The following is a 27,324-nucleotide window of genomic DNA, read 5'->3' as shown; positions in this document are numbered from 1 at the left end:
TTCAATATCTTCCTCCTTTCATCCCTCCATACATGCAAAATCTTGTAACCGGTTCAATATCTTGCTCCTTTTATCTCTCTCGTCAAGTGGGAGACACCACATAATTTTATTTTTTTCAGCAAAATAATCTCTGGCACACCGAATCTCTTCTAATATACGTCTAATCTCTTAATAATTTTGACGTGAATAAATCAAAAAAGCAATAAAAGACGGAGAAAAACATGGTAGCGCAGAAAGAGAATTTTGAATGCAAAAATCTTTTACATTTATCCTATTTTACTACAGAAAAAAAAGTGGAGACTTGCAGTTTGTCACGTACCGTCGTGGGACTGGGTGGTTTGATCTGTCTGTATGTCCAAATATATAAATAAAGAATGAGTGCTGGGTGAAAATAAGAACGAAACATTTTTTCCTTTGATCTTTTAATTTCCAGACTCTCCCCCCTGAAACGTTGAGAAACCAGTTTTTTATGATAAATCCTCTCCATTTTCTCTCTCCTCTCTCTCTGTGTTTGTGTCAGAATATACAAAGAAATAGCCGACGGGGAAGAAGCAGCAGCTAACCAGAAGAAGGAAAGCCAAAAAGTGAGGATTGGTTTCACAGAAATGAATGGTCTCTCACATCTTGAACCAGATTTCTCTGAGTTTGTGGAAGTTGATCCAACTGGGAGATATGGCAGAGTAATTGCCCCTCTCTCTCTCTCCCCTCTTTCTCTCTCCTCATTTTCTTCTGTGCATTCTGCTTGAAGAATGAACCTTTTTTTACTTTTTATTTTTGGTTGCAGTACAATGAAATCCTTGGCAAAGGAGCTTCTAAGACAGTGTAAGTCTTGAAGCTCTTAACTTTCTTAAAAAATCATCAGAACCCAGTTCAGATTTCCCAAAAATTTGAATTTTTCTGGGTTTTTGGCAGGTTTTTTGAGTGATTTTTTCTGGGTTTTTTTTTTTTAATTTGTATTTTTGTTGCAGTTACAGAGCATTTGATGAGTATGAAGGGATGGAAGTTGCTTGGAACCAGGTCAAGCTCTATGATTTCCTGCAGAGCCCTGAAGATCTTGAGAGGCTCTACTGTGAAATCCACCTCCTCAAGACATTGAAGCACGGAAACATCATGAAGTTCTACACTTCCTGGGTTGATCCTGCCAACAGAAACATCAATTTTGTCACTGAAATGTTCACCTCTGGGACCCTTAAGCAGTATGTATTTTGTGAGTTTTTAATACAAAATATGATTTTTTGTTAATTTTTCTAAATCCAATTTTGTTAATTTTTTTTTTTTTTTTTTTTTTTTTTTTTTTAAATTACTAATAGGTATAGGTTAAAGCACAAGAGAGTAAACATTAGAGCAGTGAAGCATTGGTGTAGGCAGATCTTGAGAGGGCTTCTGTATCTCCATAGCCATGACCCTCCTGTGATCCATAGAGATCTCAAGTGTGACAATATCTTCATCAATGGAAACCAAGGGGAAGTGAAGATTGGTGACCTTGGTTTAGCTGCAATCTTAAGGAAATCGCAGGCCGCGCACTGCGTTGGTAAGTTCGAATGATCCATCCTATAAGAATTGCTTCATAAATTGTCAAATTTTGAGTCAAATATGAATGCCCCTATGCAAATTTTGTTTGTTTCTTAATTTATGATGTTGATTGGAACAAGGGAAAGTTATTTACCTAGAAGGTTAATGTGTTTAGATTTCTATCGATTTATTGAAGCAGGGACACCAGAGTTCATGGCTCCTGAAGTGTATGAAGAGGCATATAATGAGCTAGTTGACATTTATTCATTTGGGATGTGCATTTTGGAAATGGTCACTTTCGAATATCCGTATAGCGAATGCTCTCATCCTGTACAGATCTACAAGAAAGTTGTTTCTGTAAGAGGATTCTCTTTCCCTTTCTCTCTAGTGGAATGCTTTACTTTCTTTAGGAAAAATGTGACATCTAAGATTCCTTCTGCATTCTGAATTTAATAGGGTAAAAAACCAGATGCTTTGTACAAAGTTAAAGATCCAGAAGTACGACAATTCGTTGAGAAATGCTTGGCAACTGCGTCGTTGAGGCTCTCTGCAAGGGAGCTTTTAAACGACCGTTTTCTCCAAATGGATGAATGTGAATATGATTTGAGATCACTAGATTATAGTAGGCAGCTAGATAACATGGGTCCTTTTGTAAGGCAGCCTCTATTAGAGCTTCATCAAAGCAACAGTTCCTTTAGTAATGGATACTCGAATGGTTACAATTTCGATGCCCCAAATGAGTGGGGCTATCAGCCTGTTGATGTAGAATCAACTGGAATCGAACTGTTTGAGCATCGTGAGGATGATCATTCTGAAGATGTCGGCATGAGTATTAAAGGGAATAGAATAGAAGACGGTGGTATCTTTTTTAGACTTAGAATTACAGATAAAGGAGGTTGGCATTGTCTTTACTTTCTTTCCAAAGTTTATTTATGGATTGTCTATGTGTGGAAACTAAATTTAGCACTTTAAATCCTATATTGCAGGTCGTGTACGCAACATTTATTTCACATTTGACACCGAGAATGATACAGCATTGAGTGTGTCAACTGAAATGGTTGCAGAGTTGGTTATGACCGATCAAGATATAACCAGAATAGCAGATATGATTGATGGGGTAATTTCCTTGTTGGTACCCGATTGGCAGTCAGGACCAGGACTAGTGGAAACACCCCCGTGTGCTAATCAAAGCTTTTGTCACAATTATGTTTCTAATCACACCTCTAGTGGTTCCATGATGGAGTATCTGTCGAACCACCCTAGCGCCAAGGACTTGCAAGCTATTCAATGTTGTAAACATGGTTGTCCTTCAATGCACGGTCGTTTTGAGGAGATTACATACCAAGTTGATGAGTCTGAGCATCATGTGAAAGGGGGTGCACCAAATGAATCAAGCCAATCAGACTGCCCTCAATACCAAGAAATTTGGGGACAGCAACCACACGAAAGTCGAGAACTTAGTTCAGTAGGCTCGGGACAAAGCCATTCTGACGAAGAATATGAGAAAATGGATCACTTAGTCACAGTTGAAGATGAGCAAGATCCTCAATTGGAAAACACTACAGCATCAGGCGCAAGAAATTCCATTAGAAACTTATCCGGTTTACATTCTATTTCCATCCTCTCAAAATCTTCACTGAATGCAAGTAAAGTACACAAAATAGACAACGGGTTCTTATCATCTGTGGTATCAAACACATTACAAGGAATCAACAACATAGTTCTTTCGAAATCTTGCGCTTATGATCACCGACACATAACTCCGGATTTCCTTGCAAATCTTGAAAAGAGCTGCCCCAATTTGGAATCCCAAAGGGCCCGAAATTGCGAGGCGATGGAGTCTCCCAAGGAGAATGTGATCACTGCCAATAGTTTATACACAGGCTCACTGCTTCCTCACTCTCTTCGCAGGGCAGTTTCTCTCCCAGTTGATGCTGTTGATTTATAAACTTGCAGAGGCACAAAACATGTATTCTTTTCACAGGTTCCATACACTTACATCGTGTATGGTTACCAAGGCCACTCCTTTTTTTACCAAGGGATGTGGCTTTCCAGGATGCTTTGTATTTAAAATTATGGTTTTGAGGCCTACATAGATTGTGTTCAACTCCATCTCCTTATTACAAGAGACCTATTGGTTGGAACAAGTATAATTTGAGAGATTCTTAAGGTGTAACTGAATGTATACAATTAGAACGAGGCAGATATGTAATTATATATAATTAGTGATAGAATTAAATTCTCCAATTTTCTCAAGACTCAAGCCGCTTAAAAGAAATATAGCACCTAAAAACTATTTGATTTAGAATTCGAATACAAGAGGCATACGTGGTTAATTGACCTAACCCGCATCTTATCGGTCTTTATTCAGGAAGATTGAAAATCGAAAAATGCTGATGGATTGAATTATAGGCATGTCAGTGCTGAGTTGGCCAATGAAAGGTTTATGATTTATCAGGATCTTTTGCCATGCTTCTTGTAGGACATACCTGGCCCCTTCAATATGTGTCAATTATGGAGTGAGGGTTTTTTTTTTCTTCAATTGTTTGGCCCCCACAAGAACAAATAAATCATCTTTCATGTTCCATGCTTCGGAACCGGATCCCCTCCGGACCCAAAGGAACTGAGTTCAAGGATTAAATGATCCAGACCATTGAAATTTGATTTAACGGTTACAATTATTATAACTTTTAGAGGATCATTTGTTTGTAGCCGTTAGATCAAATTTTAATGGTCCAGATCATCTGATGAGTGGACTTAGTTCTTTTGGATCCGGTTCCCCATGTTCCATTCCATGCATGCTCATCTACTTAGCTTAGGAATCGAGATTCTTTTCTTGTAGTCTAGACTCAATGGATCGAGTATTTTAGATCACTTATTTTAAATTTTACAATCATCATTAACTCATCTCATTAACCAACCTCACAAAAATTAAGAGTTTGGATGGCTTTCTCCCTGTCTAGAACGATTCAACTTAACCGGTTCATCGGCTTAAGACTCTGAAATTCGAAGACGATTTGAACTCTTAACGTACAATTCCGGTTGCCCATATTTTATCACCCAAAAAATATTGGCTCCTTTAATATGGGATGGTCCATTGGTCCACATACCAACTTCCCTTGAAAAAGACATCTAAGCTAATCTAAATCACATATCAAACCACCAAACCATATCTTGTACCAAAAGTTGTACTCACTTTTATGTTAAAGTTCTTTAATTTAACTCGAAAAATCGACTTTAGTATTATTGGTATACTCTCCGCTTACGGCTCTCATAGGTAGCGAATTGGATTTTATGACTTAACCTAAATCATGTAACTTTTATTGTAAAATATCATTTGACTAGCCCCATTCCGTACTGAGTTGTTGTTTCTTATTTTCGTACATTACAAGTTGACGCATATGCATAAATAATTTATCAACAAAAAAAAAAAAAAAAGATTTTCCACACGTATAGAATTGTAATTGATAAATAAGTATGAATAATGATACTTTTCCTTCTTTTTGGGTTCGGTAAAAGTGGGTAGCAAAGTGGAGGCCAACTAGTCTTTTTGTTTATTTTTATATTGCATAATTTGCATTGGTGGCTTGGTTGGGTGTTGAATTGAGACCAACTCAAAAGGTTTTTGATTCCATAACATTATGGGAAAATCCACATGGGATTGTATGTAGGGCTAATTCATTAAGTTTGGGGATTCGGGTTGTTGAAATTTGATCAAACGGCTACAAATAAGGGTCCACTTTAAAAGTTATAATGACTTTAGATATTAGATCAAATTTCAAACAATCTGGATTTCCGAACTTACTGGATTAGAAGGAAAGGATTCTGTAGGTGGGTGAAATCTATGATATATATCAGAATCAAGAAAAAAGCAGTTTGATCACACGGTTCAGATTGTACTAATCAGAATCACAACTTTTTAAGCTTTAAAAAATAGATATTGATGACAACAAATCTAACAAACTTTTTGGTAATTTGACTCTTTTAGAATTGAGATTGTCTTCGAATTTTTGTGTCTAGAACTTAAGAATTAGAAGATTCGAGTCGTTGAAGTGAGAAGTTAAAATTCTTAATTTGTATGAGATAAACTAATAAAGCCGCAAGATTAAAAATCAATAATTCGAATCTTGATTCTTGAACTCCGAACACAAAGATTTGGAAAGAATTTCAATTCCGTACTCTAGACACGATAGCCACATGCACACGACCCTTCCCTAACAACCAATCAATGGGGTTTTCAATTTTTTTTATTTATAATTGAGTCATGTAAGAAGAGAACAATTACCACTCAACGACAATATTATGATGGAAACTGAATCTTAAAAGTTATCAAGGGTAAATATGATTTCCTTTTGAACAGTTGAATCTCTTAAAGTGGGGTAAAGGGTGATCTAAATACATGAGATTTTACGAGAAATTCTTGTCTTCGATAACTAGACGAAGTATTGGTTTGGTATTAAAGTGCTTTTATAAAAAGTGGGTATTAAAAAAAGTTGAGCTAAAAAAGGTCTTTGGTAAACACTTAAAAACAACTTATTTTCATAATTTTGGATAAAAAAAACTAAAAACATGAAGTAGCAAAAATGAGTTCATTCTCACAGCACAGCAAGATCATTTGTTTATCAAAACACAGTAATACCAAATCAGCCTTAAGTAGTCTGTCAGGCAAACTGGCCAACCCACTCATAAAGAGATTGGCTTATTTGCGTTTAGGTATTGTTCGGCCAAACCTGACTCTTTTGTTAATAGTTCAAACATTGTACCTAATTGGAGTATCGGACACAAGAATCTCTTCCACCCTGTCCAAAGTTTCCCCATCTTTTAAACGATTGAAAGGGTTGCATGCTTTACCACTTTTCTCACTTAAATAATGCGATGGTGGTGTAAAGTTTGCTCAAGTGGGATTCAAGTCAAGAAACATGTGTTTTTACTTACTTTGAGGTGGATTGCAGACCCACAAAAATCAATTTGGACCTTTTTGGGATAACTCAAACTTGGAGGGAGAGTAATGAAATTGGAATATATTCCTATCTCCAACATAGAATGTTTAAAATGTGATTTAATAATAAGTTACTTTTGACATTTAGTACTGCGGTCTAGTGATATAGTGAGCAGTGTTCTAAAAAACGTCCTAGGCGGCCGCCCAGGCACTGAGCGCCTAGCAACTGAGGCATTTTTGGGCAAATCGCGCAGAAAAATCGGGTTGGGCCTAGGCAGGCTGGGCGGCTAGGCGGGCTAGGCGGTCATAGGAGGTTTTATTTGTTTATTTATTATTAATTGTGTGCTTTTTTCTTTTTTGGTTTCATGGTGGTATACTTATGGAAATGGTGTATCTAATTTGCAAATGATGGATTTACTACAAGTTCATCCAATACTTATGGAAAGTGTACCTAATTTGCATTTTATCATTATTTTATTATCCATACAAGTATAGTTTTTTTTTAGATGTCAATATGCACTTATTTACAAGATATACAAGAAATTTACCTAAATCCGCCTAGGTCGCCTAGGCGCCACCTAGCCGCTAGGCGCTAACCCGCCGCCCGACTAGCGGCTAGCATTTTTTAGAACCTTGATAGTGAGAGGTCTTGCTAAATGTGAATTTGAACTACATTATTGGTAGCCTATTATGAGCTAAGCCCATCTCTCCCTCTTAACTTAGATAATATCGTTTGTTCAAAATAATAATAAGCTACTTTTAAAAAAAAAAAGATGTGTGCGGAAATTATTTCCCTTTTTACTACTTTTTTTTTTATTCAGAAAGAAGAAATAATAAGTTACTTTTTTAGAAAAGATGTGTGTAGAAATTAGCTCCATTTTTACATTATTTTATTCAGAAAGAAGGGTTCTGATCCTTCATATTCTTTAGATCTCTAGCTTACTCCTAACCATCACCCACCCTCACGACTGGGAGTTCATTTATTTATTATTAATCTTTTAATATAGATCAGTAACTATGGTTTACGAGATTTGAATTTAAGATCTTCTTCGCCAAAACATAGCGTTTGAGTGTCATTAGAAATTGAAACTTGAAAGTGCTAACTAAAAACACAACCTTTCTTGTGGTCGATTCGGAAAATGACCTCCACTTCACGGGTTGGTACTTGGTACAAACTTTACACCATCGTGAATACATCATTCGTGAAGAAAATTATTGGAGTTGGACCACTTGGATTCAACCCAAAGGGTAGCTTGCTCAACTTGGCTAGACCCAAGTTCAATGTCTAAGGTCAGTTCATCCCACCACCTCAGCCCATTGAACCTTAAACTTTGTGGCTGAAAAGTCAAAGTTTCATTTGGAAGTATTTTTAAAATGACTGTACATGTTTTTTGCGAAATATTTTTGAATTTAAAAAAAACTTAAAAAAGTGTTTATTGCAAGAAAGCACCATCCATAAACTCCCCTACCACTACTTCAACCGCCTATCACCATCCAAGTTCCAACCCTACAGGCTACTGCCGAAAGAGGTCAAAAAGAAGCCTATAAAAAGTGCCATTGTGATGCAGTTTCCACGTCCAAAGATGGTAGGAAATGTTAGACAAACTCCACAACACGTGACGGAAGAAACTAGTTCTAAAGCCTAGTCCTAGTCCAACCCTTGACGTGTCCTTTTCATACTCTTAACCGAGAGATACTTACCTATGTTTGTGATGCTGCTGTGATAGTATTTCAAATTAATCAACGTGCAATGCTACACGTTTTAACTGCCTCACATTGGCAGTATGTGATTGACTTGAAACAACACATAAACGACCCCATGTGCTTGAAAGTTCTGCGCCTAGATGTGAGAGAAACTTACCTATGCCCCGGATGCCATTGTGGAGGTATCCCAAGTGATTCACATATTGCCAACGCAGGAAAGTCACCTACGTCCAGGATGCCATTGTGGTGCTATCCCAAGCGAATCAGTACTATAATGTATTTTAACTTTCCTACCATTGGCAGCGTGTGATTCACTTGGGTTGGGATACAGGATACTTCCACAATCGCATCCTAGGTGTGGAAGTTCTAATAACTAACCAGATGTAACCACTAATTGAACCAAACCATTAGAAACCTTTGCAAAACCACTCTACATGCAAATGACTGTAGTTAACGCAACGAAACTCCACACTAATTGTAGAAGCCTCTGTATAAAGTATAATTCAAAAAGACACTGATTCTTATACATGTATAATTTCTGTACATCGCGGATATACCTTAATGAAATGGCCCTTCATCAATGATTCAGCACAACCCTGTTTGAAGGATAGTTCAGTTGTGGCTCTTGCAGGATTGTGCAGGGTTTCCTGAGTGTGCTCTCATAAAGGCCTCAAAAGCGGGTAGTCTTCAAGTAGTTCCCGCTCCGACAGAGTGTCAGTTTCATTCTGAGGAGTCCACAAGACCTCTACTGCCTGCAGGAAAAAGAACAACACGTATAGATATCAAGCACAGATCTTAAAGATAATTTTACAAGTTCCATGTAAGTATAATGTTTTTTTTACCATTATTTTGTTCGACGGAATGGATGCAAGCTTTTGCAACGCTTCCTTTAAGTCACCACTGCCATTGATGGCAGGCAACTTATGCACCCCTTCAGCAGCCACCAATATTGTTATCTGATTGAAGTTCAGTCAGAAATGAGGTCAAATATTAACATTTCTATTCCCAAACGTTCATATTCACCAATACTTCCATGATAGGCCAGCGGGGCCTCGGTAATAATGCTTCGATGGAAACACTGATTTTAATAGAATGTTCAGAGCTTAACATGTGAATAAGCAACACAGGTTTGTCCTTTGGTATACTATGAATAACTGACACTGAAAACTGGAAATGTGGTTTAACACAGGCTATCCCAACTTGATCTTACCACTATATATTCGTTGCGGAATCCATTAGCACTCCGGCTTGTAGAGCTTTGCTTTCTTATGTTATTAACATTGACAAGTGTCTCTTCATCAAATTTGCCCCTTTCTTCGATAGAAAGCTGATTAAAGTGTTTCTCTGCATCCTCTATGCCTCGTTTTAGAGCAACCTAGAAGCATGACAAAAGTTATAATCCATGTCCTTCACTATCCTCATACTTTTATAAAGTTATACTTTATGTTTCGCTCCATACATGATACATCCATAAGCAATTACAAGAAAAACTCCAATCCTGGTTGTACTTCAGACATTATTCCACCAGACCAACGCTGGTTTGCAATTAGTTTATTGAGTATCAGAGTTCCCTTGAATTATTAATAATCCTTTTAAAGAATACCACCGGCCCTCTAGAATGGTAAACAATAGTAACGGTTTCACCATCATAGATCAAGCCACCTCCCACAATTTGTCTAAAGAGAGGCAGAATGATTAGGTATTGTATGAAAGCTTTGCATATGTGCACAAGACATCAAAGTTCAAAAGTTTCAATCCTTAAAAGATTAGCCTAATCTGTTTAAGTTATCTGACGAGTAGCTGCCACTGCCATATACTATCTTATACTTTATAGTGCCAAATGTCTTAAGAGAGAGATGAATTCCTTTGATTTATCATCATCTCTTCCTAGGGGTTTCCACCTTCTCTAACAATGGTGGGCAACCACAACAATACACCAGATAGAAACCATGTAATCTAACAGATGATATGAACTTACAGATGAATAGCCGGAGATGCAATAATCAGGATGCCGTAGCAAAGCTAGTGTTGTCTCTGCAATTTTAGTAAAATTTGCATCAGAATACCGAAAGTAATAAAAAATTAAGATAATAATAATGAAGGGCTTTGAACCCGCCCTTCCCCTGCCTCTGCAGAACCTATAGGGAAGTCCAGAACAAGCTATCCAAGAATCAATCTTTTGAGAGACGACTGATCTTTAAAGTAATAAATAAGAATAGAAAGAACCGTAGCCAGAAGAACGTAGGAGCTGTACATTCAGTGTAATAAAAGATAGTAACTTGACATTATGGGTATGGTAATAAATCTAAATATTGGTATAATAAAAAAACCAATTCTAAGAGCTCAGTTATATTATGTGAGTGTGCATGAATAATAATATATATAGGTTCACCTGTCAAAACATAGCCCAAACCATCAGCGGTAGAGGTATCTGCAGTTTCAGCAATCCGATTAAGATCCCTTTGGAGTGTTCGTCCCATGCCCAACAAACCAACCTTAAAGAAGGAAAGGTGAAACAATAGAGGATACATTGTTCATTGCAATCCAACAGAAGAGTCTATAAAGTGCACATCACATTTCCAAAATTTAGCCTACACAGTGAGATTACAGCACTAAATATCAAAAATTTCCAAATTGTATGTACGATCCCCTACACTTATCCCCTTTTCGATGTTAAAGCCAGTCTATGGTGATATGTTTTACAAATACCGGCGTATTTTTCAAGTGACACTTTTCTCCAATCCCCAAATGCTCATTCATCTATAAACATCCATCCTAGAATGTGCTTACTTACAACCATATCATTTCTTAATCCCCAAGTTTTTCTATTTGTAGCAAAGTCAGCCCTTCCTTTAACATGTACCGACCAAAAAAGGCAAAAACTCCCACAATTTGCCACTTCAACATAAACTTCCTAGTTCTACAACCAAATCATTTCCCCATATATCCTAATTGAAAGCAATCAAGGGAAAACGAGTCAATTAAACTTCAACAAACGAACAAATTTCCAACCTAACAAGTCATGGGTCGTATGTAAAAGGAGCTCTAATTTTACAGAGGATTTCAAATTGCATACACACACACACACACACACACACACACACACATATACATACATACATACATATACACACACATACATACAAACAAAATATTCTGAAATATCCACTGCCAGCATTCAATCATACCTGAAGCTTGAGAACGCTTGTTTTCTCTGTATCAGTAAGCACACTGCCCTCAGACCGATCCGAAAGGAACCCGGAAACCAAAACAAACGCCGCGAAGCCCGTCAACATCAGGAAGAAGCTCGACCCGGCTCCGACTCCGACCCCAACTGCCGGCCCCACGTAAAACCCACCTCCCCCGCCACCGAACCCGAACGGGGAAGGGGCGTAGTACGGCGCGGAGTACGAAAAATCGGGCCTTGAACTCGAAGTCCTCGGCACCGAATAACTCCTCGACGACGACGAGGAAGACGACGAGCGCGACGAGAACGAGCTTCCCCCGACCCGCCCGCCCGATGCAGCCAATGCCAAATTCGGGTCGGACATCAGCAGCAGACCAAACAACACGGCGGCCATTGCCGGCTTCCTCAACGCCTTCAGAGCATTCAGCAGCTGTCCGGTGATAATCCCAATTGGGTTTGGTGGGTTTGTTGCTGGGTGTGCTGGGTTTTCCAGGGACCGAGATTTTGATTCGGGTAACTGCTTAAAGCATTGAACTTTGAATTTGCAGGGGAGTTTTTGGATTTGGAAATTGACGTTTTTGAATTTGATTGGGTTTGCGGGGAGGGCACGGAGAGGGGGGAGGAGATTGCGCTTGTTCCATCTCAGTGGGTTGGGTTGGAGCAATGAAGCTGTTGCCGCCATTTGAAAACTGTTTTCGAGTCGAGCGTTTTTGGAATTCAGAAATCAAAAGCGTGGACGGGTTAATGTTTTGAGAAATGGATTTTATGGGGAGGAGATAGCAGCTGCTGTCGTGGCTTTGGCCTCTCTGATTCGTTCAATCTCAGCCTCAAACTTCTTCCTCCGTGTCTTTGTCTTTTCATGGATGAACTCATGAAGATGGATTGTGCTTTGCACGTGACTTTTATTTTATATTATGTTCGATTGAGGGGTGCAATTTGGGTCGGATCAAGATTCAACGGTTGAAGACTCATCGGATGCATCTAGGAGGAGGACTAACATGACATGATACACTTCTTTAGTGGCATCTAGTGTCAATGAAATAAAAACATGTGCAAGTTTTTTATTCATGTAAATGTTACGTAACAATGTACTCGTGTTATATAAGTTGCTCTTGCCTAAAAACGATGACCCTATTTGATAAGGTTTTGTGTTTCAGTCATGGAAATGAAGTGACACGGCTAGTTGTAGGCCATAATTTCCTTGAATTCAAGCCTTGCCTTAGCAAGTTTAATGTCTAGTATGTATACAAATGTTCACTCATTTTGTACATATTCAACTCACTTCCTTGACAATACAAGAAATTGTGTACAATTTTTCAGGTGTTCGTGTTACTCGAGTTTGTTTTGAGTTTGATTGAGAGTTGGGATCATATTTTCATCAACCTGGAAAAAATTCGATCTCGAAACAAAATTATAAGAATGGGTTATGATAGGTGGGATTTTAGTTCATCCAATTCCTCCGAGTTGCACTCCTAATTGAATTATGGACTGATTTCTTGTGCGACCCGAATTAGGGCTTGATGTCAAAGTCCGACCCGAGAATTATTAGACCCTTTGGGCCTGGCCTTAATTAAAAAAGAAAGTTAAATGTAGCTCGGCCCAGACCCATCCTCTTAAAACCCTAATCCAATAAAATCAACTCCTCCGTCTCCCTCAAACTCTGTGTGCCTCAGCTGCTGCTACTACTGCATTTTCCGCCTCATTGCCCTCTGGTTAGGTATCTTCCGGTGTAATCAAAACCAACCATGGCGGACAAGGCAGTCACCATCCGAACCAGGAAGTTCATGACCAACCGCCTTCTCTCTCGCAAGCAATTCGTGAGTTCCTCCATAGTTTCTTACTTTTTGCCTCTAGTATTTAACTGGGTTATATATATATATATATATATATAACTTTTTAGTGTTCTTGTTAGTGATGTTTAAGCTGTTTTATTTCGTTAGTTCTGTGATTTTTCTCCCTAAAGTTGCATGCTTTGATCTGGATATGTGTTTTGTTTATGTAATTCGTATTCATCCGACTGGTTTTTTATTTATAATTTGGTTACCATTATATTTTTTTTTGTGATTTTTCACCGTAAATATGGATGCTTTTTTTATTTTTTTACTTAATTCTGAGTCACCCAACTGGGTTTTTATTAATAATTTGGTTTGTATTATCTGTGATCAGATCTTTTTTTTTTTTTTAACTTGAATTTATGTTGGATTGAAGCGAGTTCAGTGAAAAATACGAGTTTGAAATGATTTGTTGGATTTTCGTGTTGTCAGCTTTCCGTGATAATCTTCTCTTACGGGGTTAATCGTAATTCAATTTTTGCTTTTGTTCCATGTAGGTCATTGATGTTCTTCATCCAGGCAGGCCAAATGTTTCCAAGGTGTGGTTACAGAACTTTTTCGGCTATTTATTTATCGTAATTTGTCTCAGTATGTTTTGTTCAATCAATGGTATTATGTTTAACGAAGAACTAGAGCTTGTAAAATAACTGTTTTGAAATGACTTTTTTTTTTTAATTTCTCGTAATGGATAGCAATAATGTGAATTATGAGCTTGCTCACTAATTAAACGAATTGGTGTGTTGGTTTTGTGAAGGCTGAGCTGAAGGAGAAGCTGGCAAGACTCTATGAGGTCAAGGATCCGAACACAATCTTTGTTTTCAAGTTCAGGACCCACTTTGGTGGTGGCAAATCTACTGGATTTGGATTGATTTATGACTCTGTTGAAAACGCGAAGAAGTATGAGCCCAAGTACAGGTTGATCAGGGTAAGTCCAGATTTTACTGATAAGTTCATCTATTCAAATTTCATTTTTGCTACCTAAACCATAGGACATTGCCACCGCTAGAAATATAGATAGCTATGTTGAAGTGATTTGACTAGCACACGGATAAACCCTAGGACACATTGAGTTAATCTAAGTTAAGTCAGTAAGAATTGTAAAGCTGTTGATTGTTAATTGGTCGGATTTATCAATGTATCTTCTAAGTGGTATTTTGTTGTTAGTCCTATGTGTCTCTTGTTATCTTTTCTTTTCTGGTGTGCATTAGTAGTTGAGCATGAGTAGATATGTACGTCACTTGTAATGACAAACTAAACTAAGCGTGGGAGCACAAGTATGGTCATGTTACCCCCCAACTTTTTATTTCCATCTCTTCATGATTGGTTTCATATTGTGTTTTTAAGTATATAGTAATTTTTCTCATCGGTTCTACTTCAAACCTCCATTAGTTCATACCACTAAAAACGTTTTTGATATTGCAGAACGGACTGGATACTAAAGTAGAGAAGTCAAGAAAGCAATTGAAGGAGAGAAAGAACAGAGCCAAGAAGATCCGAGGAGTAAAGAAGGTACGGAAGTGACTTATATTATTTCCTTGCGTAATTTTTGTTTGATTTCATTACCTTGCTTCTTACAACGATTTTGTTCTTTTTTTCGTGCAGACCAAGGCTTCAGATGCTGCTAAGACAAAGAAGAAATGAGCGTTAGTGATTTCGGTTCTAGTTTTTGTTCATGTTTTGCCTTTAGGAAGTGTTCCTTCATTGTGGATTTTAGAGAGCCATCTACTATTTAGTTATCGACTTTCGTTTATGATGAGGACAGATTTATCATATTAAGTAGCAACAGATTTCAGATTACTTATCGACTTTCGTTTATTTGTGATCTCGAAGTGAAGATACTTCTTAATCTTCTAATGAACGACAATTTAATCGCGGATATAGTCTTTGATGAAGTTTTCAGACTCTTTGCACTGATTAACAAGTGATTGAACTTCAACACATGCTTTAGGAATTGGCATCTAGTTTTACAGAACCTCAGGAGCCGTGCCGTAATGCTTGTTGATGAATCGATATTTAGCTTTTGAAATGTCTTGGAGTTTCCGGTGTTTGCACAGGGTAGAACTTGTACATCCTACTATTTCCGAAACGCTCTTCTCGGCTCAAGCGCTTTAGAGTGTTTGTTCTCCGAAACGCTCTTCTCGGCTCAAGCGCTTTAGAGTGTTTGTTCCTTCGTCTGAGTACTTGCATTTGCATCTCCCCTCTCCTAGTATCGCTTGGATGAACGAAAAAACGCTACTGCAACTATCTTTGTTCTCTCCATGGTTTCTCTTTGCATCAAATAGCATGTCCTCCACATACTCCTTCAAGCCAGCTTTTACAACAGGAGACAATCCCTCGTCTCCTCCTATCGTCTCCTCTATGATGAACTTGGCAAATTCATCCTCCTCGCCTCCTACCCTGGCAGCCATCTTCTTCCTCCTCGTGATCATCTAAACATGGAAAGAAGTATTGAAGTTTCAGGAAACTTTCATCCTTTGTGCAGTTCAAAGCGTCACTTCTCCTTGTTACCAAAACAGGGACTACAAATTCATTCTTCCTCTGAAAATGACATTCGATTGTGCCGAACAGATAGACCTTGTCCTTGTTACCAATGACCTCATGATTCAGCTTTCCCTTCTCTTCAAATGCGCGTTCGAGATTGAAGAAATCCCAGTTGAACTCCTTGTGCACGGAGTTCATCCTGTCCCAGCCTTTTCCGACAGGAAACACAGCCTTCCATAGGTCTTTCAGTTTTCGCGGCTCCTCCACCAAGTGCTCGCGTTCCAGTTTCGGTTTGGAGGCTTTGATCCGCTTTCGCAATGGCCGAGTAGGTTTCCGGCTGGCCTTCCTCTTTGCTCCTTCTTTCTGCATTGTAACTTTGTTGGTAAGAGTCTAACGAGAAGAAAAATACTCAAAAGACTTCCAGAGAAAGAAAGAGTAAAAACAAAACAAAGATCGAAGAAATCAATAGCTAGTTGTTCAAAGTAGTATATGATATATTTATAAGACCTGAAATATGAGACAACGTGACTTGTATTCTCGGTACCTATAAAAAATTTGGTGTGTGGATTTCCTAATCAAACTAGGATTATTTGTCAGTCTTGGAGATCCCTTTTACCCAACTGGAAAAGGAAACCGGATTATTTACCCAACCATGATCCTTCCTTTGTCAATTTTGGAAATTCTTTCATTAGAGCATCATGTTTTTCTATATACACTTAAGTTTGAATCTCTCTCTTTGTAGTTTAGATCGAATTAATTAGAATATCGCTTGTATAAAAAAATAATAATAAATAGATAATGAAACTTTGTTCGATACATGTCCGTTGCTCCTAATTTCCCGTAAATTCTTAGATGTAGTCGGGGTAATTGACACGTCAAAATCTATTGATTGTATTTGTATGTAAGGGAAGGGGATCCTAGGATCCTTTCCTCCTAATCCATATCCGGACAGTTGAAAATTGATCTAACCACTACAAATAGGGGCCCATTCTAAAAGTTATAATAACTTTAGCCGTTTGATCAAATTTCAACGGTCCGGATCTTTGAATTTGGTGGATTAGGAGGAAGGGATCCGGAGGATCCCTTTCCGTACGTAAGATCACTTACATAAAAGTTAAAACAAGCTACCTTTTAATAGGATTTCCTATTCCCAACAGGAAAAGGAAACCGCACTTGATCATTAATTGCCTATAAATTAAAGCATATGAACGCAACACTGCATACTATTTTTCAGACCTTCAATTACTCTTAATTGTGAGCACAGAGAGAGATGGACGTGGAAGCGAAAGCAGCAGCTCCTCCGTCTATGGTTGCTGATTTACTGCGCCGCAACGGTGGTAATGTTAGCGACATAGAGTTCAGTGTTCTGGAGAAAATCCTACCACAATGTACGGTCGGGGAGTTGAGGCAAGTAGAGAAGAGTAGCGGAGGTAGAGATTTGAGTCCGGTTACCGACAAGTTGTGGCGGAAATTCTACGAACAGAAGTTCGGGCCTTTAATGACTGATGCGGCGAGCAAAATGATGAAGGAGAATGAAAGGTACAGATGGATGGAGCTGTTCGATTCAAAGGAGAAGGAAGAACTCGACGAGGCCGAAAAGAAGGCTGCCGAGAGGTTGAAGAGGCGGTATAAAGAGGAAGCTTTGCGAAAACAAAGCCGGCGAGTTGTTGTTTGCAAAGAGACAGAGGTTACGTCATCGTCAAGGAACAAAAGAAAAAGAAGCGAGGATGAGGTTCCGTCGTCATCAAGCAACAAAGGAAGTAACTCCGGCAGCTCCTGCGGTGGCGACGATGGTCCCGTCCGAAAGCGAAAGGAAAGCTTGATCATGAAGAAAGCGAGAAAAGATTTTGTCAACTGTATTGAGGTGAAAAATATTACAGCAATGGCGATGGTTAAATTGCAGAAGGGTTACAGTTCCAAGAAGGATTTGACATTAAAACGATGCGCCGTGCTTGCTGAAGAGTATTAGGGTTCGAATTTCGACTACTACGTACTTAGGGCAGCAGTAGAGCTTTCTTGATCTCCAAGTTGATTATTTTTGTGTAATGGAAATTTTTAGTTGCCTTAAAATGTGAAATGTGTGTGTGTGTGTGTGTTTTTTTTTTTTTCGATATGTTAACTTAGGTAGCCGACGGGATTCGAACGTACATTGTGGTGCAACGGCAATACTCCTCTTCAACACTATGGTAGAGGGTCACTTGCAATGTCTATGTTATAAATTATAATAAAGAGAATTCAGTCATCATCTAATTATTATTTTTGGATATTTTTTTTACCAACAAGAGAATAATTAATCATGAAATCAACAAACGGTTTGGAAAAATGATCTCAAGCATGAAATCTAAAAAACCATTTGGAGGTACATGTTAGTTACCCTTATTTACGGCAAATCCTTAGATCTAAAACCTAGTCAGGATAGTTGACATGTCAAAATTTGTTGGTTGTATGTAAGAATCTTTTTTATTTTTTTGAACAACCAATATTATCTATTCATAATGAACTTGCAATAATATGATTCAACTTCGTCTTTGACAATAATCGAACCTAAGACCTCTCACATATAATCAAAGAGAAATATCACTAGACTAAGTGGCCGTAAGAATCTCTCTTAGTTTACTACAAATTCAAGTGCAACTAAAAGAATCTCTCCATATTATTACCGTCCTGTGTTTTCAAACCAATCACTTATTATGATACCATAAAATAATAACGTTTTGACACGTGGTAAACTCAAAAGACCGTTACCGTGACGCCACAATCTAATGGCATGTAAATATCTCCTCACAATCACAGCCCGACAGCTCGGCACGTCGTGTCTGTCGCTCTCACTCTTTTGCGCCTCCATTCCATTCAGTCTCCTTTTCGCACTTTACCAACGACAACTACGTATATACAATAACTCGTGGACCATCACAATTCACAGCTCTCTCATCTTCTCAATCTCTCCATCTCTCACTTCGCTTTCTTTCTCCTTTCCTTCCACGTTCCTCTGATCTTTCTTTCTTCCTCCACACAATCCCATTTCCCATCAATGGCGGAAGCTAACGGTACGTTTCTTTTTAACCCTTTTTTACTTTTACTGTTTTACTCCTCGTTTTCTTTGTTGGGTAATTCTTCGATCATGCATGTCCGTTCAATCTATTGGAACTGAGTGTATGTGATTGTTTCTTCTGGATTTTTACTGTTTTTTTTTTTCCGGTAAAACTTGAAAGTTCTGAACTTTTACTTCAAAACTGTGGTTTTGGGATCCTTTCTTGTTCTGATTTGCATATTTTCTTTTGGGTAAGTCTGGAATTGTGTGATCCACTTTGCCCAGAAAATTAGTGGATGCTTTGCATGTTCCAAGTGCTTCCACTGCCTTATAATCCAAGACTTGCCTTGGTTTTAGAACAGAGTAGAAAGTTTAAAATGTTAGTTCGACAGCAAAAGATTCGAAAGAGTGCAATGTTTTAATTTGTTTCCGTGATGATTGTATGATCGAAAGGATGCAGATCAGAATGATTATCCGACACACCCTGCTTCGGTAGACCAACCTCTTACAAAGCCATGCAAGGTTCTTCCTCCCATCAATGTGAGTTTAAACGAATGGAATTTGGACCTTAACAATATGTTTATACGAGTTGGAATGATCCTATAATTTCTAGCAGGGCCGTCTCTGAGATTTTGGGGGCCCTGTGCGAAATTTATAAAAGGACCCATTTTTAAGATATATATTTTTTTAAGATGGAGATCTCAACCATAGAATACAAGCTGGATGGATGAAGTGGAAGAGTGCATCCGGCGTGTTGTGTGACCGCCGTATGCTACTGAAGCTCAAGGGAAAATTTTATAGGACGGTAATAAGGCCGGCGATGCTGTATGGCACAGAATGTTGGGCGGTGAAGCATCAACACGTACACAAAATGGGTGTAGCGGAGATGAGGATGCTTCGTTGGATGTGTGGGCACACGAGAAAGGATAAGATGAGGAATGAGGATATCCGGGGTAAAGTAGGAGTAGCCGAAATTGAAGGAAAGATGAGAGAAAATCGGTTACGGTGGTTTGGACATGTGCAAAGAAGGCCTACTGACGCTCCGATTAGAAGATGTGACTATGAGACAGAGGTTCAGGGCCGAAGGGGCAGAGGAAGACCTAGGAAAACTTTGGAAGAGACCCTAAGAAAAGACTTAGAGTACTTGGATCTAACGGAGGACATGACACAGGACAGAACACAATGGCGTTCTAAGATTCATATAGCCGATCCCACTCAGTGACTTGGATTTTCCAAGTCTCCAACCGAGAAGTTTTCCTCACTCGGGAAATTAAGGGAACACTATCTCAACCTATATGCTCCACTCACAAAGCTTCAACATACAAGCTTCAACAAAAGAAAATTCAAAGAACTTAGCGAAGAAGGCTTTGGTGTATTTAACACAATACGTTGAAATGAAGGAAAGCTTATTTATTGATATCCCCGATAAGTTACAAATATGTACATATACTTGAGTCAAAATAAACAAACAAGAGAGAGCCTTCACAAAGGTTGCTTAGGAGAAGTCTCAGCAGTCGGTAGAGCCCCAGAAAGAGAAGGCACCGGAGGGGGATCATTCGGAGCCTCAGTACTGGACAAAATCCTAGAAGGAGGAGGCATCAGAGGTTGATCATTTGGAGCTTCATTACGTGGTACAGCCCCAGAAGACGAAGGCAATAAATGCCTTTGGAACAAACCCACAAATCTCTGATGATCAAGTAAAACCTGACCATCAGATTCCTTCATCTGGTCAAGCTTCCTCTTCATGTTTGTAGCATAGTCATGTGCGAGCCGGTGCAACTGTTTATTCTCATGCTTGAGCCCTCTAATCTCCTGTTTGAGACTCATCACTTCAGCCGCCAATGATTCAACTTGGCGGGTTCGAGCAAATAGGCGTTGGGCCATATTAGACACAGAACCTGCACACTGAACACTGAGAGCCAGAGAATCCTTAACAGCCAACTCATCAGACCGTTTGGAAAGTAGTCTGTTATCTTTGGGAGTGAGAAGGTTCCTGGCCACTACCGCAGCGGTCATATCATTCTTCATCACGGAATCCCCAACGGTAAGAGGACCAGTAGGGGAGACGAAGGATGGGCGCCATATGTTGTCTGGAGAAGGAGGGGCTGCCTCTTCAACAAGGTTCAAGTCAAAACGACGGTCGGAGGGGCCAGACATTTTCAAAGGGTTGAAGAGAGAAGAGGTCGGACAAATCAAGATCTTAGAAGTGCAAGAATTGAGCTTCTACTGGTGGATATTCAAGTGTGCTTTGGAACTTAATGTCAGTCTCTATAAAAATCTGCACTCGACGAAGCTTCGGAAATCGAAGAGGCGCCTGCTCAGAAATCAAAGAGGCGTTTGCTTTCTCAAAAGCTGGGCTGTTCAGAGACCACGAGGGTCGATCTCAGAAATCGAAGAGGCGTTTGCTTTCTCAAAAGTTGGGCTGCTCAAAGACCACGAAGGCCGATCTCAGAAATCGAAGAGGCTTGCTTTCTCAAAAGCTGGGCTGCTCAGAGACCACGAGGGCCGATCTCAGAAATCGAAGAGGCACCTACTTTTCCAGCCTTGTCAGCACCTGTCACACGCACACTCAGCTTTGCGGAAATTATGGGCATTCTGTCGAAGATTTCTGGCGAAGAGAAAGCACATGAATCGTACTGTTCAATCACCCACTTCCCACACGCAACAGTAGCTCATGGGTACCACATATAACTTTGCCAAAGTTCTCTGACAAAGTTGAGACACGTGAAGCTTGCAGCTCCCACTACATCGCTCTGACCAAGAAGGGTAAAAGAATTGCAAAGAAACAACACTAACAAAGTTTAGACACATAAATTTTGAAGGTCTAGCTACCATATTATTACCCACAAGGGTAAAGGAACAATACCACTGCTGGATAATTGGAAAGTCCCAGTGTGTCAACCTCTGTGCTTCGTGGCAAGGTAGACTAGCAAACATGCCTAACCTTTACTCACATTCGAGAAAACACTCCCAACAAGATTGCTTGCTCCAAAATCGAAGAGGCACCGCCCTCCGAATCTTGAGAGCCAGACTCCCAACATGATTACTTTCTCAAAAATCGAAGAGAGGGTAAAGGAACAGTACCACTGCTGGATAATTGGAAAGTCCCTGTGTGTCAACCTTTGTGCTTCGTGGCAAGGTAGACTAGCAAACATGCCCAACCTTTACTCACATTCGAGAAAACACTCCCAACAAGATTGCTTGCTCCAAAATCGAAGAGGCACCGCCTTCCGAATCTCAAGAGCCAGACTCCCAACATGATTACTTTCTCAAAAATCGAAGAGAGGGTAAAGGAACAGTACCACTGCTGGATAATTGGAAAGTCCCTGTGTGTCAAACTCTGTGCTTCGTGGCAAGGTAGACTAGCAAACATGCCCAACCTTTACTCACATTCGAGAAAACACTCCCAACAAGATTGCTTGCTCCAAAATCGAAGAGGCACCGTCCTCCGAATCTCGAGAGCCAGACTCCCAACATGATTACTTTCTAAAAAATCGAAGAGACAATGCTCTCCGAATCTCGAGAGCCAGACCCCAAGCAGGATTGCTTTCTCAAAAATCGAAGAGGCATCGTTCTCCGAATCTCGAGAGCCAGATCCCCGACAGGATTGCTTGTTCGAAAACCGAAGAGGCACCACTTTCCCAACTTCAAGAGCTGGATCTCTTTGGATAAAGCTTGTCTGTAATCTTCACACGCAACATCAGCTTTCCAGATACCACAGACCACTTTTTCAAAGTGCTCTGACAGAGTTAAAACGTGTGAAGCTGGCAGCTCCCACTACCGTGCTATAACCAAGTAGGGTAAAGGAATAGCATTATTACTTGATGTTAGGGAGACTCCTATATATGTCGACCTCCATCCCTAACGGACAGGCAGACCTGCAAAAATGCTCAACCCTTTCTCTTATCTGAGAGGGCACTCCCAACGAAGCCTTTCGAAATATTCAGCTTTCTTTCCCCCCGATAATACCTCTGTAAACAAGCTATACTAGAGCAAGAATATCTCATATCATCAGGGTTAAAAGCAAGAGTATCCCATATCATGTTTTTTCCCTGTCTTTTCCTTTGGTCTTGTTCTTACCTGCAAGACAAGGAGAAAGAGAGCAATTAGTCAGCACTTGGAATCAAGCTTCCAGCCAGGAACTGACTGCCTGGAACCCCTTACCTGATTACTTACCTGGCATTGCTCTCGAGTACTCATCTTCAACATCTTATGCTTCCAGGGAAGATACCGCATCTGCCTGAGGAACAGATAGGGCAAGTGAGAAGGATACAAGGAAGCATGTGGAGACAAGCGTAACAGCACACGTACCGATACATCCACTACTCTGTCAAAAGCAAAAGTATCCCATATCAGCAAGGTCGAACGTACTCTAGATTTGATGGACTTGTTTTGACCCTCAAATTCTTCAGTCGGCCTTATACTCTGGAGGAAACCAGAAAACCCTCCAGCCCAGTTCAAGAATAAGCCTGTGGAAAGTTACTTCTTCAAAAGCAAAAGTATCCCATATCATCTCTCCTCATTTTTCTTCTCTTTATCCTTCATGCTGCCTGCAAGATAGGGAGAATGTGAACAATCAGCCGGAGCTCTGATTGCTTACCTTGTCTGTCACCTCTTTCAGCAGATCCCCTAGCTCGGCGACTTGGGGGACTCCTACTACATGGTTTGTATCGCGCTTGACCAAGCATGAAACTACAAGTAAGCTTCAAGTGAAATTGATACATTACCTTGTGCATCTCCACCAGTTACAGATACCACCCCTGGATGGAGGAAGAGTACTTCCAGAGAAGATGCCACATCTACCTATGAGACAGATAAGGCAAGTCAAGATGATACCACACTCCGGTACTTAGAAGTTTCGTGGCTACGAGATCATTCTCCCACAATATTTCATAATGTCATTTGTACTAAATCATTCACTTGTACTCACTAAAGGAGAGCTTGAACCTATGTACTTGTGTAAACCCTTCACAATTAATGAGAACTCCTCTATTCCGTGGACGTAGCCAATCTGGGTGAACCACGTACATCTTGTGTTTGCTTTCCTATCTCTATCCATTTATATACTTATCCACACTAATGACCGGAGTAATCTAGCGAAGATCACAAAAAGTGACCGTTTTCGCTACCTAGGATCTATCTTGCAAGAGAACGGAGAATTAGATGGAGATCTCAACCATTGAATACAAGCTGGATGGATGAAGTGTAAGAGTGCATCCGGCGTGTTGTGTGACCGTCGTAGGCCACTGAAGCTCAAGGGAAAATTTTATAGGACGGCAATAAGGCCAACAATGTTGTATGGCACAGAATGTTGGGCGGTGAAGCATCAACGTACACAAAATGGGTGTAGCGGAGATGAGGATGCTTCGTGGGATGTATGGGCACACGAGAAATGATAAGATTGGGAATGAGGATATCCGAGGTAAAGTAGGAGTAGCCAAAATTGAAGGAAATATGAGAGAAAATCGGTTCCGGTGGTTTGGACATGTGCAAAGAAGGCCTACTGACGCTCCGGTTTGAAAATGTGACTACGGGACAGAGGTTCAGGGCCGAAGGGGTAGAGGAAGACCTAGGAAAACTTTGGAAGAGACCCTAAGAAAAGACTTGAGTACTTGGATCTAACGGAGGACATGACACAAAACCGAGCGCAATGGCGTTCTAGGATTCATATAGCCGACCCCACTTAGTGGGAAAAGACTTTGTTGTTGTTGTTGTTGATGACAATATATTGGTACTAGAAAATAATAACTTAAATCAAAACAACTTTTAGGACTCATTGATTGTAAGTTTACAAGTGTCATTAAATAAGTAAAAAGAGTTATACACATAATATTCACTAAATAATAAAAAACAGTTCAATCTTAAGCAACCAAATAAAGAAAGAAAAAACTTCAAAAACTCTAACTTTAGAGTTTCACTTGAATATATAGCATTATTATATAATTAATAAAATTGAAAAGAAAATCATTTTTTAAGGTGTTGTTATTAACACTCCTAATATCTCATTGTGCATTTCAAATTTTTATATTTAGAAAGAAAAAAAATTTATACTTATAAAAGTGCACTATAAGATTTTAAAGTGCTAATAAAAGCATTTTTTTTATATATAACATTATTACATATAAATATAAGATACCAAAAATTTTTGGGGCCCTTCAAATTTGGGGGCACTGTGCGATTGCACCTTTTGCTCCCCCTCAGCGCCGCCTCTGATTTCTAGATACAATGTACTTGAAATGCTTCTGAAATAATCAAATACAATGTACTTAAGATGTTATCAGAAGATAAGTCGTGGAACTTGTTTATTAATTGAAATGTTCTGAGGGTCGTAAGAAATGTTGGAAGTTTGCTATATGTAATTGGGAGATTTTGGGTGCTTTGGTTATTCATTGTTATTCTTCTTTTTGGCGGTGGTGGAAGCGCAAGACAGAACCCTTTCTGTGGCCTCTGCATTTGCTGCACATCAAGAAGGTAACACCAAACCCGTCTTATGTAAACAAAGGCGGTACTTTGCAACCAGATCTGGTCTTCATATTTATAATGCTTTGCCTTTTGTTTTGATTGTTCAACCAGTTGTACAGGATAGAGATCACAAATTCTTAACAGAAGCAGTTGGAGAAGCTTATAAGGGAGTGGGTTGTGGAGACGGCGGGCCATTTGGTGCAGTTATTGTTCGCGATGATGAAATAGTAGTAAGCTGTCACAACATGGTTCTAAAATACACTGATCCGACCGCCCACGCAGAGGTCACTGCCATAAGAGAGGTTAGACTAATATATAACTACATACCTTACTAGCACTCGGGCATATATGCGTACTCCCGCATATTGGTTGGTTTTGGTACTGAGGCGATTCTGAAAAAAATGACTATAAAAAAAAGCTGGGAGCTTTTTTATGTTTGGTAAACATTCAACTTCAGTTTTTTTTCATAGTTTTGGGTGAAAAAAAAAAAAAACACAAAACTGCAAAACCCAGCTTTGAAAAACCAGTTTTTTTTCACATCTGTTTTACATAAAAGTTTATCAAACACTATAATACTGCTTTTTTTTGTTTTCAAAAACACTTTTACAAAAAAGTTTACCAAACACTCAGCTGCTTTATTTCACAGCTACTTATTCTCACAGCACAACAGAAACAGTTTTTTTTTAAAGCACAGCAATACTAAACCAGCCCTTAAAGCCATGCCCAATTTTTTTAGCTTTTATAACAAAGTGAGCTTGAAATATATACACACGAAAGGTTTGTATGATCGGCATTGTTATCGTAGAGTTGCAAACATTTTTATCCGCTTGTTTCCGGCTTCTACAAGTTTTAGTTGTGATGTTCTTTATTTGATCTTGAGATTCTGTCATCTTTTACGTTCTTGTACCTCCGAATGCTTTTCCGATTTCGTTCTCGGGACGATTGTTTTCGACAGGCCTGTAAGAAGCTGAACCAGATAGAGCTCTCGGACTGTGAAATATATGCATCCTGTGAGCCATGCCCAATGTGCTTTGGTGCTATCCATCTTTCAAGACTTAAGGTCCAATTTTCGAACCTTTTAATTTCATCGAAACAGTAACTTGATCATATTGTTATGCGGTTTCCACAATCTGTCTTCGCTCTTTCGGAACAGAGGTTGGTTTACGGAGCTAAAGCCGAAGCCGCCATAGCAATTGGTTTCGATGATTTCATTGCGGACGCGTTGAGGGGCACTGCATTTTACCAGAAGGCTCACATGGAGATCAAGAAAGCCGACGGGAACGGTGCGGTAATTGCCGAGCAGGTATTTGAGAAAACAAAGTCGAAATTTCACATGTATTGACTTCACGATTGCTCCCTTCTTGGTGAAAGATCCAAAACAATTGACTGAAGTCTCAATTCTCTTCGTTATTATTACACGACGTTTCACAAATTCACGAAAGGAAAGAAATGGATTTTCATCCAACATTCAATCGTTTCGTATCAGAAAGTGCAGCCGTCGCTGTGACTCCGACAAAATTCTCCGACTTCAACTTCCTTCGGCTCGAAAATCCTAATCCGGTTCTGGTAGACGTACTAATCTCCCAACAGAAATGACCAGATGACGGAAACAAAACCCTTGTTTCCTCATCACGGCCACAAACTCGGGGTTGCAAAACTTGAACTTCCCTCGGCTGAATCTCCGAAATACAAAGCCAACTTAGAGTCTAGTCTCTCGAAGGCGTTGACAATGGTAAAACAACCAACAAAGAAATCCAAAGTACACAGTATACAACATTGTTTCGATCACCAAATTGAAACCAAGATCGGCATATATACACACGGCTATCGCGATCCCTTCCCACTAGACAAAGCATGTCCAACTAGTTCATAACGCCACACCCTATTGCAAGACATGGATCCATACACGGCTTACATACGCATGTCTACGAACAATTCCTTGCTTAACAAACACAAACACAAACACAAGCACAAACACAAGCACAAGTATATGTATATGCCTCTGCATCTGCATAGTACTAGTAGTCGTATACACCGATCTAGCAAATCATGAACAAAGAGGTTCAGGTCATTGAAACATAAAGAGATTTCTAAAACATGAAACGCCGATCCTTCTCTACCAGTCATGGAAACTAAAGAGAGAGCTGCCCTCTAGTAAATGACATCTCCAAATTTC

At 39.4% G+C, this 27,324-nt stretch overlaps 5 protein-coding genes across 10 annotated transcripts; 4 read left to right on the top strand and 1 right to left on the bottom strand.

Moving 5' to 3' along the window:
• Positions 1–204: 204 nt before the first annotated feature.
• Positions 205–3,768, top strand: LOC126593937 (probable serine/threonine-protein kinase WNK9). 2 transcript variants are annotated; one of them, XM_050260107.1, is made up of 7 exons: positions 207–680; positions 785–822; positions 969–1,196; positions 1,311–1,531; positions 1,712–1,869; positions 1,969–2,407; positions 2,499–3,768. In XM_050260107.1, the coding sequence occupies exons 1-7, from the start codon at positions 606–608 to the stop codon at positions 3,458–3,460; spliced, it is 2,121 nt and encodes a 706-aa protein (XP_050116064.1). In that variant the 5' UTR covers positions 207–605; the 3' UTR covers positions 3,461–3,768. The 2 variants fall into 2 exon arrangements, with proteins under 2 accessions (XP_050116065.1, XP_050116064.1); XM_050260108.1 differs by lacking the exon at positions 785–822 and having other exon boundaries at positions 205–680.
• Positions 3,769–8,605: 4,837 nt separating this feature from the next.
• On the bottom strand, positions 8,606–12,190 carry LOC126594181 (uncharacterized). Its single transcript, XM_050260397.1, has 6 exons — positions 11,344–12,190; positions 10,548–10,650; positions 10,134–10,189; positions 9,366–9,530; positions 8,998–9,111; positions 8,606–8,907 (listed from the first exon to the last, which is right to left on the bottom strand). Exons 1-6 carry the CDS (start codon positions 12,022–12,024, stop codon positions 8,815–8,817), a joined length of 1,212 nt encoding a protein of 403 aa, XP_050116354.1. The 5' UTR covers positions 12,025–12,190; the 3' UTR covers positions 8,606–8,814.
• Positions 12,191–12,961: 771 nt separating this feature from the next.
• Positions 12,962–14,971, top strand: LOC126594582 (40S ribosomal protein S24-1-like). The gene is made up of 5 exons (XM_050260943.1): positions 12,962–13,159; positions 13,672–13,713; positions 13,929–14,099; positions 14,597–14,683; positions 14,777–14,971. The coding sequence occupies exons 1-5, from the start codon at positions 13,088–13,090 to the stop codon at positions 14,813–14,815; spliced, it is 411 nt and encodes a 136-aa protein (XP_050116900.1). The 5' UTR covers positions 12,962–13,087; the 3' UTR covers positions 14,816–14,971.
• Positions 14,972–16,925: 1,954 nt separating this feature from the next.
• Positions 16,926–17,624, top strand: LOC126592360 (uncharacterized). The gene has a single exon (XM_050258050.1). It carries the CDS (start codon positions 16,926–16,928, stop codon positions 17,622–17,624), a length of 699 nt encoding a protein of 232 aa, XP_050114007.1.
• A 947-nt stretch (positions 17,625–18,571) lies between these two features.
• On the top strand, positions 18,572–26,539 carry LOC126593268 (guanosine deaminase). Of its 5 annotated transcripts, XM_050259284.1 has the most exons (6): positions 18,596–18,702; positions 19,140–19,208; positions 25,107–25,157; positions 25,260–25,450; positions 26,104–26,208; positions 26,302–26,539. In XM_050259284.1, exons 2-6 carry the CDS (start codon positions 19,202–19,204, stop codon positions 26,488–26,490), a joined length of 543 nt encoding a protein of 180 aa, XP_050115241.1. In that variant the 5' UTR covers positions 18,596–18,702; positions 19,140–19,201; the 3' UTR covers positions 26,491–26,539. The 5 variants fall into 5 exon arrangements, with proteins under 5 accessions (XP_050115240.1, XP_050115239.1, XP_050115241.1 ...); XM_050259283.1 differs by lacking the exon at positions 19,140–19,208 and having other exon boundaries at positions 18,572–18,702; XM_050259282.1 differs by lacking the exon at positions 19,140–19,208 and having other exon boundaries at positions 18,589–18,702; positions 25,098–25,157.
• The last annotated feature ends 785 nt before the right edge of the window (positions 26,540–27,324 follow it).

Source organism: Malus sylvestris, chromosome 12, assembly GCF_916048215.2.
Source record: "Malus sylvestris chromosome 12, drMalSylv7.2, whole genome shotgun sequence".
Taxonomy (NCBI): domain Eukaryota; kingdom Viridiplantae; phylum Streptophyta; class Magnoliopsida; order Rosales; family Rosaceae; genus Malus; species Malus sylvestris.
Note: the sequence above shows the minus strand (reverse complement) of the source record. Positions and strands in the feature narration are given on the sequence as shown.

Bases quoted from the DNA above. Each gene is read 5' to 3' on its own strand.
- LOC126594582 (XM_050260943.1), top strand. From the start codon at position 13,088: ATGGCGGACAAGGCAGTCACCATCCGAACCAGGAAGTTCATGACCAAC. The intron at 13,714-13,928 runs GTGTGGTTACAG...GGTTTTGTGAAG, and splicing joins GCAGGCCAAATGTTTCCAAG to GCTGAGCTGAAGGAGAAGCT. The intron at 14,684-14,776 runs GTACGGAAGTGA...TTTTTCGTGCAG, and splicing joins AGATCCGAGGAGTAAAGAAG to ACCAAGGCTTCAGATGCTGC.
- LOC126593937 (XM_050260107.1), top strand. From the start codon at position 606: ATGAATGGTCTCTCACATCTTGAACCAGATTTCTCTGAGTTTGTGGAA. The intron at 823-968 runs GTAAGTCTTGAA...TTTTTGTTGCAG, and splicing joins AAAGGAGCTTCTAAGACAGT to TTACAGAGCATTTGATGAGT. The intron at 1,532-1,711 runs GTAAGTTCGAAT...TTATTGAAGCAG, and splicing joins GCAGGCCGCGCACTGCGTTG to GGACACCAGAGTTCATGGCT.
- LOC126592360 (XM_050258050.1), top strand. From the start codon at position 16,926: ATGGACGTGGAAGCGAAAGCAGCAGCTCCTCCGTCTATGGTTGCTGAT.
- LOC126594181 (XM_050260397.1), bottom strand. From the start codon at position 12,024: ATGGCGGCAACAGCTTCATTGCTCCAACCCAACCCACTGAGATGGAAC. The intron at 10,651-11,343 runs GTATGATTGAAT...TCCTTCTTTAAG, and splicing joins CAAGCGTTCTCAAGCTTCAG to GTTGGTTTGTTGGGCATGGG. The intron at 8,908-8,997 runs GTAAAAAAAACA...TTTTTCCTGCAG, and splicing joins TTCCGTCGAACAAAATAATG to GCAGTAGAGGTCTTGTGGAC.
- LOC126593268 (XM_050259282.1), top strand. The intron at 25,158-25,259 runs GTAACACCAAAC...TTGTTCAACCAG, and splicing joins ATTTGCTGCACATCAAGAAG to TTGTACAGGATAGAGATCAC. The intron at 26,209-26,301 runs GTCCAATTTTCG...CTTTCGGAACAG, and splicing joins TCCATCTTTCAAGACTTAAG to AGGTTGGTTTACGGAGCTAA.